This window comes from Botrytis deweyae (assembly GCF_014898535.1).
Source record: "Botrytis deweyae strain B1 chromosome Unknown BDEW_009, whole genome shotgun sequence".
Lineage (NCBI taxonomy): Eukaryota > Fungi > Ascomycota > Leotiomycetes > Helotiales > Sclerotiniaceae > Botrytis > Botrytis deweyae.
The window spans coordinates 200,721-213,124 of record NW_024066216.1 but is presented as its reverse complement, the minus strand read 5'-3'; the positions used below and the strand labels follow the sequence as shown (position 1 = coordinate 213,124).

The following is a 12,404-nucleotide window of genomic DNA, read 5'->3' as shown; positions in this document are numbered from 1 at the left end:
TATTCCCACTCCTCCACCTCCTTTAAAACTTTCGATTCCCCCAAGTCTCCCGGTCCTCACACATCCCATCCCGATACTTCCAGCACTCCCTACCTACTTAGCAAGCAAGCAAGTAAGTAAATCTGTGCATCACATTCCTCACATTCCCAAGGAAGTATAATTTGCGTCTTACCCATGGATGGATATACGAGGTAGAGTACGACGTATCGTAGATGAGGAATAGTTGATATGATTGCAGGTGGACCTCGCAAGAACCAGATCAGATGAAATCGAAACACCAAGCCACCGCACTGGTGAAATTGGTCGGTCTTCCGATGGGGTGCGGATGTGGATGTGGAATGTGTGGGGTGGGGTGGGGTTTCTGGTTTATTGGGTTTGTTGGTGTGGTGAGTGGTGCGTGGAGGATTGAGAGGATGGGAATGAAGGAAAGAAAGAAGAAGATTGTGGGAGGGAACGGAAGGGAAGGGCTGGTTTGGATGTACAAGATGTGTGTGGAGGGATGTGGAGTTGGGAAGAGTTCGAGGGTTGGGTGGAAGGGGGTTGGAACTTGGAAGAAGGTGAGCGCAAGGTCTTTTTTTGGAAATGGTTAAATAGGATAGGTATCTTTAAAGAATAGGAAGATGTGATTACATGACTTCAGGAATAGGAAATTGATTATGTCGTTGAGAGTTTGTGGAATGGTGTCCGGCTGAAATAGAATGAGAAGCCGAAAGACTCGCGTGTATGGGTATGGGTAGTAGCACTCCCGGAAATTGCATTTTCAATGACTCGCCAGTATTTCTGCAGATAGGTTTTGCTAATTGATTTATTTTCAACCCGTGAGAAATGTGATTTCTCCTAGGTACTCAAACGAGGTGTTGAGGAACTTCCATGCACGTGTATGGTGTAGCTTAGCCCGGTTCGGGTAACGACTGTCAACATTATGTCATTTAAACCCCAAACGAAAAAAAACAAATGTGTAGTCGCGGTTATAGAATAGTGAAGAATATATTGGTTCTCTAGGAGGTTCATTTAGATTTTCACCCAGGATTCTTGAGACCAAGTTTAACACGTGATAAGAAACTAGATGCAAATTATCTGCAAATTATCTGCAAATGATCCGCCCATTGTCTATGAATTATCCACGGGTACAGGTAACTTTCGCGCAACCTACTTGGCATCTACATAAATTGCATCCCCTTCAATCAAGGAAATATTACCACCACCGAGAGCAGCAGCAAGCGTGACTCCAATCAAGATGCTCATCTGCAAGAGATGAAGCAAGAGATGAAGCACACCACCATAAGCCATATATATCTCTGCGCGGGTATTCTCTCGGTAGGATTCAAGTACTACTTCTAAACTCACGACATACTCATAAGAGTGTACGATTACTTTTACATTTTCTCTCATCTTCAACCAATCGTTATGAATCTCAAATCAGTTTCAAATCATCGATTATTGCAAGAAAGAGATGTAGTGCAGGCTTGAGATTAAAAGTCGGCTGGAGTAAACATTCGGTTGGAAACCTTCCCGTCTCGCAGATGTTCCGTCCAGACGCGAAGTAACTGGAGTGTGCCAGCTGTCATGGATGAAGAGGATAGTGGGTTTGGTATTGATTCGCAGACGAGAGAAGAGCAGTCATAGTAAGAATCGAGATGAGTAGTTCTCGGAATATGAACTCTATGGCTTGAATGAGGAAGCGTGAAAGAGAAGAAAATTATAGATTCTATAACTCCCTGCCGTAGCGCACGAATAGAGTAATACAATAATTGCTCTGCTTTGTTCTGTGTAGATATGATTACTAGACATCAGTAATGAGTTATGGAAAATGATTACCCGAAATCACATCCACATCTACATTCTCCATTCTACATTCCCCACTAACCCAAGCACTCACAAAGCAAACACACGACAAACTCTCCCGAAGCCAGAACACGCCAACAACTCATCCCAGAAATATCCAACCAAACACTAAACTTTCCACACAATGCAGATACATGATACATGATATACTCGGCTCGAACAATAATTTCAATTTTCGACCCCTATCCCAAGCGACAGAAGCAGGGGTTAGGTATAGCACATCATCAACACACTCCACTCAAACTCCAATCGCAGGTTATCACTTGTGCACTTACGAGTTATCGTGGTTTTTTTTTTTTTTTTAAAAAAAAAGCCCCAACTCCCCAGACTAAGATTCAACGAGCATATTTCGCCAATTTGCACTTCTTGTTTCTCTTTTCGCCTGCAGTTGCATGTATGTAGGCTCTTCCAATCCAATCCAATTCATTCCAATCCGTTTCATTCCATCCTTGCCGCTTCAAATACACATATCACGTTTAGGGGATGTACAAAAACTTTTTGAAAATAATTAGGTGGGTGGCTACTACATGCTTGTCTAATCCTCACAAGACTGTTTACCTTTTACTAGAAACTCATAAATTCATATACATCTCAATCTCAAAAGTAGCTAGAGTATTTTTGTACTTGTACTTGCACTTGTACTTGCACAGGATGATAAATAGAAGGAACAAAGTTGATAAAATGGATGAGAAATGTTACCGGGTGTTTCGGGCTCAGCACAATGAAGGATGATGTGTGGTGGATTTGGATAGAGCCTTCGATTCTCAAGTTCAAGGTATGGTGAATACTTATTCCTCTGGTAATGATCACTAAATAAAGGCAAGGTGAATTCGACCTCCCCAATAAGAAGAAGAAAATGTGACAAGCAAAAGTCAGATGCGTTCAAAGAGAGAAAACCCGAGTGAAAACAATCTGATAGCTAAGTATTAACTCTAGTTCTGTTCTTCCCTTTTCACAAGCGCTAATGCTCAAATTTGAGAACCCTCCCCGAACTCGCAAGGAAACGATGATCCAATATCCTGTAATTCTAAATAATGAAAAACATCCACTCCATATTCGATAACATATTCGAAAGGAATTACTATTAGCTTTCACATCCCACCCATCCCCTCCACAAGACGCCTTTCTCCAACTCCTCGCTTCCAACCCTGTAGCCAGATACTCTTACTTGGAGTTCTTTCCCTGCAAATGCCACGCGAAAACCTTCTCAAAGATCCCTTTACCATTCCCAACAATCGTATCTCCATGACAAGGTATGATGTTCTCAAATCCCCACGTATTAATTCTCTTCACGCTCTGATTGAAACCCTCTCTATCACTCTTACTGAACAAATACCACAACATTCTCTTTTGCCATATCGCCGATCCATTGGTCGTCTGAAGATGATTAAATAATTTTGTCGCAAATCCCGAACTAGCATTCTCTCCCGTCTTGGAATACTGTTCCGTAGCCGGCATGTTAAACATCATGTCTGCTTCAATCAACGTCCTATCCGGTTTGTAATAAAACACCAATTCCTTATTTGGATGCGAATCGACAAATTCATATTCAAAGTCTGTATCGAATTCCGGCGAGATTCGAATCTCAGCCTTGTTTTTCTTGGTAAAGATCGTTTGGAAATGGACATTGGTGACCTTTTTATCCGACTTGGCTTGTTCGGCACGTTTTTCCGCAAGACCTTCGGGAGCAATGAAGTGGGCGTTTGGATAGGCTTTGTGCCAGTCGGAAAGAAAGATGTGGTGCTCGAGATCGGGGGCTGCGACGTAGGCGACGCGGTTTCCGAGGGATTGGAGTTTGGTTGTTACCGAAGGGGTGAGGGCAACGGGAGAGAAGACGGCGAGTTGACCAGATGTGAGACGGACTGTTGGGATAATCTATTAGCATTTGTATGGGATGAGCGCACCAAGAAGAGAGAGATACCAATAGTAGCTCTGCCGCCGAATTTGATCATGCCAAATCGTAAGAAAGGCACTGAGAGTGTCGTAACATTCGGCGTCAAATCACGGATAACCATGACTTTCTCAGGATCTGAAGGAACAAGTTTATCGGACATGATGAAAATATGTTTGTACGGATTTGTGGATATTGTGATACTAGAAAATGGGTTGTACGAAAAGATGTTGTACGAAATGATGTTGTACTCTTCGATATCGATTGATTAATCGGGTGGTGGAGTGACTTTCAAAATCCTATGACGTTATCGCATGCGGAGAATATCCCGTGATCAACGCCTAATCGTTCTAATCGTTCTAGATGTTTATTTGGCTGTTTGCAATGTAATGAAGACGAAAACGAAGGAGATGTACGACGTAGGTACCTAGGTAACCTTACTGACAACGGATTTGATATGAAAAATAGATGTGAGAGAAAAAATAAAGAGAAACAGATACTTGAACCTTTATAAACTATCAATTGCAATCATTTCAATCATTTCAATCTTGAATTCTCTGTCAGCAAATGGATAATTTGGAGTTCGATTTTGAAGTCTGGACTGAAGAAAGCATTGGATGTTTAATAAGCATACGGTACAGCATGCCGAGGCAGTTTGGTCTGCAGGGGGTAAAAGCCTAGAATTGGGAAAGATGGAGAAAGACGATGAAATGGGTCTGGACATGAGGATTTGGAAATGAAATTGTAATCCATTCGATGATTTGAAGATCTGGATATCCTATACTGTATACATAAATAGTAGAAGCCAATGGGTTTCTTCAACTAGATTGCATATATAATCATAAGTGGTTGATTTGATAATGGTTTTTTAAAAGTGTGACCATTTTGGAGCTCATCATTCTCTTGCTTGCCGAGATAGCATGGGGATGACATATGTACGTACGGCATGACGGCATGATGGCATGATGAGAAACAGGAAAGGCAATCAAGCAGTAGATAGGTAGTTCCAGATACGTCCTTCTGTTCAGAAATATTAAATACTTCCTGGCTCTCACAATCATCATCTTTTGTTCTGTCGTCGATCAATACGAAAAGTATACAGAGTATCGATATTCATCATCTCTATCTCACATCCTGATATTCCGAAAAATGTATTTTCAATCACCACCTCACAAGCTCTAACGCATATGAACAGTGTCCAAAATGAAAGTTCGTCTTATTCAATACATATGTGCCAATCCAATGCTAATTTTGAGTCACCTTAGAAGCCAGCGAACAGACATAAAGCCATATGCTATCGAGAAGGACAGCGGCCTTTTGTACTATCTCGAGGCTGCATGTTCAATCCCCCAATTTACTCTACTCATGTCATCCGAGTAGGTGCGTGTCCAAACAAAACAAAGTAGAAAAAATACATTAGTGTGTAGAGCCAGGACTATAAGGAGAAATTATGAACATGTTGTTCTTTTCGTAAAGCAGTAAGTTCAGGATATTCCATCCATCCATCCATCCATCCAAAATACCATGAAGGAGGAACCGCACCAATTCCATAGGACTGTGCATCGCGTGTGCCATGAAAGGAACTCGGCGAGAAGAAGTGTCTCGAGGGAAGCGAGGCAAGATGCGCATTGAAAAGAAGAGACCTGCTCATCAAACATGGAAGTTATGCATGATAACCATGCCCCAATTCCTCAATAAATATTCTCCAGGTAATATGAACCCACATGCGTACATATCAACCAGGGAACTGATATGCAAGAGGATAGCCCATACGCTCCAGAAGATCAAACCTCCATATCTCTAATAGACGAATGACACGTTGAGGTAAGATTTGTTTCATACCAAGGAAACCATTACCGCCGTGCTGCGCAATTATTTGGTAAAGCCACCTACGAGTAGAATCGTTTTCTGCAAGCCAAAGTTTGCGTTCGTAAGCAACCGAGAGAAACAACCAAAGTACACTATAGACGAACATATGAAATACCAAACCCCAAAAGGTATCCCAGGCATTTGGTAATCTTCCACGCTTTGGATTGAATAATACAGAGAGAAGTTTAGGTCCAGTTTTGGGTGGTCTTTTAGCATCCGGAGGTTCTCCAGCTGCATCATCGTCGTCGGAATCGGAATTGTCATCATCATCAGGAGGTGGTGGATTCCAGGGGCCCAGTCCAATAGTCATTGCAGGGAACCGACTAAGAACGCTCAACGACCGCTTACACCAATGGAAGAAAAGAATGAGGAAATTGAATTCGACCAAGAGCCAGCAAATGACGGGATTGTGAGCGAACACTCGGAATGGCGTATAACGAATTGGTCCCGGGATATCTGCACCTGGTACATCGACGAATACGGTAGGTCCTGGCACAGGTACCTCGCGATCAACGTATTGAATAGGACCGGGAACTTGAACTTCTCGAATCACTTCTACTTCTTTAATCTGGATTTGGATCTCAGGAGGACCAGCAGCAAGGCCATGTCCGCGACGTCTGGTTTTTTTGTTGATGACTTGGAGATCGGGACTACCTTCTCCTTCTCCCTCTACCACTTCCTCCTCTTCCTCCTCGTCTTCGGCTTCAGAAGAGCTGCTGCTGCTGCTGCTACTCTCGCTAGAGTCTTTGCTTCCTGCCGCTGAACCTCTCCTACTATCACCGTCCGTGGGTTGATAAGTTCCTGGGGCTGGGTTGAAACCTGGTTTTTGGGCCATTCGAGTGTCTATAATCTGTTTTATGATACTGCGGCACATCTCGATATAGTCTCTCATCAGCTTTTGCACTTCCGGTGACACTCCAACTCCTCCTTTGGCCACAAGATCTTTGTTGGCCTTTTCCATCTTTTCAAGAAGCTCCTGAGTTTCCTGTTCTTTTTTCACCAAAGCCTCTTGGACCTTTTTGTTTTCTTTTTGAACCTCTCTAGCATCGTGTCTGAAATCATCAAGTCTTTGCTTTTCAGCGGCCACACGTTTTACGAGATTTTCCTTTTCAGTCATAAGGTCCGCCAAATCTTCCTTGTACCCATCAATATCGTAAATCATTGACTCATTTTGCGCTTTCGCCTCTTCCAGTTTTCTCCGAGTTTCTGCGACATCCTTTTGCAGGTCTGTTACAGCGCGCTTCAAATTGCGCCTTTCTCCCTCGACATCGTTACATCGCTGTTCTCTAACATTGCACGCCTCTTCCCTAGCAACCGTTGAAACTTCGAGATGTTCGATGTATTTGTCCTTTTCTATGATTTGTAACTCCAACTTTGTAATCTGCGCTTCAAGGACCGCTATAGTCGCAGCGTTTTCTACTGTTGCCTCGGCCATTTTATCCTGTAGGTCAAAGTGTTTCTCTCTTAGATCCTTGTACTCGACGGTTTGCTTCTTCTTCTCTGCGGTATATCTTGCTTCGAGATTCCGCTTCTCTTGAATGTATCTTTCTTCGAGAACTGCGAAATTTTCGTTCTTCCTCTTTTCTTCGATATAACCTGCTTCCAATTTCGCAACGATAGGTTCAAAAGCTGCAAGATCGATATGTGCTGCTTGAAGTCTTTGGTCATAGGATTCGAGCTGGGCGACTCTTGTCGACATCTGCTCTTCCTTTTGTTGGGTCAACATGCGCACTTCTTTGAGCTCCCATTCAAGCTGCGTTTGCTTTGTTCGATGTGCGACGCAATCGGTCCTGGGACAAGGCTTCAAAGGACTGTACATTCCAAGGTCAGCATTGTTACGCTCATCACGTGAATTATTAATAAATACTACTTACGTGCCATCCTTCTGCTTTTGAGCTGGCGCATCGTCAATATTGAAGGTAAAAGTCGCGCCCTCAATGGCCGTCGACTGAAGATTTCCGAATTCCATAGACATTGTTTTGTTGATTATTAATAATTTGTATGATGATGTGAGTTCTGGAGACAGGAAAGGGAAGAGTTAATTTTGCGAAAAGAGAACTGTATGTGTGAATTTATACCATTAGATTATCAATCTCTTATAGTTTTCTATCGTACGGTTGTAGTTTGTTGATTGGTTGTAGGTACTGGCTGTAATGACTTTCTTCTTCTTATGTACGGGCGTTTGCGTTGTCGTCAGATTCACTTTTGCCTCGCGAATTCAATATCAAATTCTGCTAAGTATCGTGGCAAGCGAGTAGAGTGAATAGGAAACTACCTAATTAGTAGACATCAAATTTTGCAATGGCAGTCAACAGGTCGAAACTCAGCAATTGTGTATGCTGGGCTCAAATTTTTGCTTCCATCCAGTGTGACATCACCTCTGATGTTCGATGTCATTTTCGAACTTTAAAAGTACCAGTCTCGCCTTATCAATACTGTCTCCCCAGTGGCTAAAGTGTAAATGGTGACAAATTGATGCAATCATGATGCTTTGGATTTGAGCTTTTGAATATCGAAACTGGCCGAGAATGTTAAGAAGTATCGGCTGTTAGCTTTAAGATCTGAACTTTACAACCACCTGGTGAACCTGAGAGTAGAACATTCATATACACTATCATTAGCTACGTAAATAGGTAGGTATATATGGGTGCCTAGGTAGGTATGTATACTTTTATTCCCAAAGTAATTCTGTGATAGTGAAGATACTCATTTTTCTTTTTGACAGCTGTTGACTATGCACAATGGGATTTGCATCATTCGTCGGCATCATTCGAAGAGTCGATGCCGGGTCTTTAAACCCAAGACCGATTTACCTACCCAATATGTTTGTCATGTCATCTGGTTTGTGAGACAGTAGCTATAGATGGAAGAATATAAAAGGAAACATAGATGCAGTAGAGATTTGTCCCAAGGAGGAAGGTATCTTACAGCCCGAGATGTTTCATGTTATTCAATACATTGAAATTCAAAGATGGTCAGAAAAGACGACATTATCCAAACGCATTTCCAATTTTTCTGCAGATTCTACATTCTGACATCCCTATAAGAGGACTTTTCGATTTGAAGAGAGAGGAGGGGGCTTAGTAGCGCTAGTGAAAGCACCTGCCTTCCCAAGAATACCAAAACAGGAACAACACCATCGTTCCTTCCTTTACCCTTCCTTTCAAACTCTATATACTCAAGTCTAGAGTAAAGGATTGCCTGGTGATCGTACCATATAAAACCGTAGGCCTCGTAAGAGAATGGAATGAATCAATGATCCTAAATGCATTGCATACCTAGATACACAATACCATGAAACACTTCAAGCATTTCAACTTTCAACCTTATCTCAAAGCGAGTCTCTTTTAAATAACGAGATTGGTATTCACTATGATCTATCCAACCTCTGTTTCTCAGTGATTTCCTGTCCTGTTAGCTTAACTTCACATGCGAATCTCAGTATCTAGCAAACATCAAAAACTACCTAGGAACCTTGACTCACTGCCTTCTCATCCCCATCACGTAGCAAAGCTTGGCAGAAGCGCCAAGTCCTCGAGCATCTAAAACAGTACTGCTGACTCCACGCTGGGTTTGTAATCGATCTCTTGACCGTCCGTGTATTGAAATCTATGATTTGTACCCGCGGCCAAAACTTGGGAGGACACTGAAACATTACCTAGGTAGATATAAAAATAATATTCATAGCGCTAGCACCCAAGACGTAGTACCGAGCCTAGCTCTTGGCATAGCCGAGGAGAATTCACTACTTCTATTCTCTCCCTTCCCCCCCCTTATTTCTCCTCCTATCACAGCACATGATACCAGGAATCAAATTTCACACACAAAGGATCACAGAAATCATTAAAAAGAACAGCAGGAACATTGGTAAATGTGTAGATCATAATAAAGAGAAGCAACCATATATGACATTAAGAGCCAGGTTTGCAGAACCCCCGCCCGCAGAAGTACAAATCAAATCTCCGCCCCATGAAGCCATTCGTTCCCATAATTTCATACCCGAACCCCCCAGATCAATTCCATCATATCATGCATGACTTCTTAAGCAGAAGCACTAGTAGCGAAACCAAATGAAGGTCCACTCTTGTCAAAAACACCATAGTAAGCATTGAAGAAAACATCTCCATAGATGCTCTGACTACCGCCACCTACACTTTGAAGCGAGCCGTAACAAGTGTTTCCATCCGTAGCTGCAAAATTCATCAAAGAACTCGGGATCGTCGCATAGTCAGTTGGGCCGATTTTGAACGACAAGGTAGGGAGAGTAGCATTGCAAGGGAATACGTATCCTCCATCAGTGCTGGAGTACTTGGCACCAGACACTTGAGCATAGTATGCAGTATTGACGGCGTCGCTCATGAGGACAAGTGTGGTTCCTGTATCGGCAATACCAGTGAATCCTGGTAAGCTGTGGGCGGTAGAGCCGACTTTGTAAGATGTAGAGGGGAATTCCCAGAAACCGTTTCTGGAGTCGACAGGGGTACGCGTGATACTTCCGGTGTATTTGGAAGAATCGGTGTATCCGAAGTCGTATGCTCCATCCGCATTGAATGGGAGGTAGGCGGCGAAGAGTGGGGAACTGAGAGAGCTCTCGGCATTGTCAAAGAAGGTGGATTGAGCTTTTGGTTTAACTAATTGTGTGTGAAGTTAGGCTACGCGGTCTTCTTATCGAGTGATTGCCTAGGTTGCGAAGACTTACCAGTGTTAATGCTGCTGAAAGCCATACCAATGAGTCCATCAGATTCATCAGTGACAAATGTAGAAGAGACTCTGTCGGCAAGTTCAACTGCTTGGCCAGTGACTGTAGTCTCACCAATCTTAACGGTATCTGTGCCTACAGTGCCACTGGCTCCAGATCCATCGGCATACTGGATGCTCCAGGTATAACCTGAGAGAGCCTTGAATGTGGAACTCTTACTTGAGGTGTAGCTGAAGCATTTTGTTAGTTCTTGACTTGTGCTATCTCATTTTGGTACGAATGATTCCTTACATGTCATGACCTCTGCGAGAGGAGGCAGCTAGGAGAGAGGAGAAAACCCATCTGATAGAATAGTCAGTAAATTTGATAAAACAAAGAGAGATACATTGATCGTCACTTGAAGCAAATTTGAACCTCTAAGATCACGATTTGCAGGGTGGAGGTATTCAAGAACAGTGGCACTTACAAATCTGCCGAACCAGTGTCCAAATCAAGGTTAAGAGTTTGACCTCCAACGGTAGTAGGAACGAGATACTCAACACGATCGACTGGGAAAGCTAGAACAGAAGAATCCTGTCTCTTTTGGAGTGCCGACATGAACGCATCAGACATTGGTTGGGTAGGCTGAATGTGGTACTTGGCATAGGCCTTGAGCAAAGATGCAGTACCATTGCGAACATAATTCGGATTGTGAATTGCTGTTACACTGTGGGAGGCTGAACCAGAAGAGGCAGCTGCTGGAGCTGGAGTTGGAGCTGCTTGAGCAATTGCTCCGAGAGCGAGGAAGACTGTGATGTGGGAAAGCATCTTTGACAAGTTCCGAGGGCGATGTACAGTTTGAAGATAGAATGGTAGATCCTTGAATTGAGGACTTGATGAGGACTTAATAAGGACCTGGTAGCAAGAGGATTCACTGTCATTTATAATACTTGGCTCTCGTTAGTGGCCGACTAGGAACATTACATACCAGGGAACACCGAGGTGCCCTAAGATTGCCTTTAGATTTGATCGTCCTGTGCAATCCCCCACTACTCGTTCTGTCTCACAACGAGTAGTGAATCATTGTGTCATATCAAAAAGACATTGCAAAAGTACCTAGGCAATGATCTCGTGGTGGGTAGTCCAGCGAATCCGAACGGCTTCAGATATGGCAGATCCAAATCTTTCTGGTCCAATCATAAGACAAACCTGCGACCATTGCATAGGTACAAAGTTAGTATCATCGCATCTCTCCGAGGACGGCGGAATTCCTTCTGATAGGCATAGCTTGCCTGCAGCAGCAAATTCCAAAGCACAGAAGGCACTAGCGATCCCGTGACAACAGGAGGTTTATCAAGGGGCGGAGAGTCACTTCACCGTAAAGGAAGATCTGCACTTTGTCCCCCAGCAAAAAGATTGTATTGTGCCATAACGACAAAAACAGACTAATTTGCTTTGTGAAATAATGAAGAAACAATCTCAAATGCCGGGCATCGTGTGCAGCAGTGGCTGGGAACTCAAGCAGGCAAAGAAGTAAAACGAGCCAGAAGATACACTTGTGGAAATAAGCTTCAGTTTAAGCCCTCGTGAGCTTTACTTGTACCTGATCTACATTAGCACGTGAAGCAGGGATTGTATGACCACGACCACGTCGACGTGGTTTCCACTCCAACAGTTGATCATATACATTATGGCAAGAATGCCCTTAAACGTGAAATCCATCTAATCTTGTGAAGGAAGTTGAGTACGAGATAGGAACAGTTAGCGATATCTAGCAATTGAGGGTTTGACCAAACACAAGATGTCGTGACACCTGACCATAATACTCTCACAACTAAGTAAGTCCCGGAGGTACTTGTCGCCTACGACAGAAGGGATCCCCGAGGAAGAGGGGATACAAAATCTGTAGATAGGAAGAAGGTTTTGCAGAATGGTTAGTTTGCACCTTGGCGAGTCTAAAGATACTAACCGTGCACCTAGAAAAGGTATTTGTCGAGGCTACTAGTCTCGCGGGTGAAAAAAAAAGCTGAATACCAAAAATCAACACTTCAATTGAAATTTGATATTTAAACAAAAAATCAATATGATTTCTTAAAGATTCAAAGATGTATTAATAATCAA

General features: G+C 43.0%; 3 protein-coding genes across 3 annotated transcripts; all 3 read right to left on the bottom strand.

Annotated features, from left to right (window-relative positions):
* Positions 1-3,009: 3,009 nt before the first annotated feature.
* Positions 3,010-3,899, bottom strand: EAE98_004709 (uncharacterized protein; the record flags this gene model as incomplete). The annotated part of the gene is made up of 2 exons (XM_038952329.1): positions 3,010-3,707; positions 3,767-3,899. The coding sequence occupies 2 exons, from the start codon at positions 3,897-3,899 to the stop codon at positions 3,010-3,012; spliced, it is 831 nt and encodes a 276-aa protein (XP_038810979.1).
* A 1,572-nt stretch (positions 3,900-5,471) lies between these two features.
* EAE98_004708 (uncharacterized protein) lies at positions 5,472-7,580 on the bottom strand (the record flags this gene model as incomplete). The annotated part of the gene is made up of 2 exons (XM_038952328.1): positions 5,472-7,416; positions 7,480-7,580. The coding sequence occupies 2 exons, from the start codon at positions 7,578-7,580 to the stop codon at positions 5,472-5,474; spliced, it is 2,046 nt and encodes a 681-aa protein (XP_038810978.1).
* A 1,886-nt stretch (positions 7,581-9,466) lies between these two features.
* EAE98_004707 (uncharacterized protein) lies at positions 9,467-11,320 on the bottom strand. The gene is made up of 4 exons (XM_038952327.1): positions 10,771-11,320; positions 10,596-10,646; positions 10,305-10,534; positions 9,467-10,236 (listed from the first exon to the last, which is right to left on the bottom strand). Exons 1-4 carry the CDS (start codon positions 11,109-11,111, stop codon positions 9,647-9,649), a joined length of 1,212 nt encoding a protein of 403 aa, XP_038810977.1. The 5' UTR covers positions 11,112-11,320; the 3' UTR covers positions 9,467-9,646.
* Positions 11,321-12,404: the final 1,084 nt, after the last annotated feature.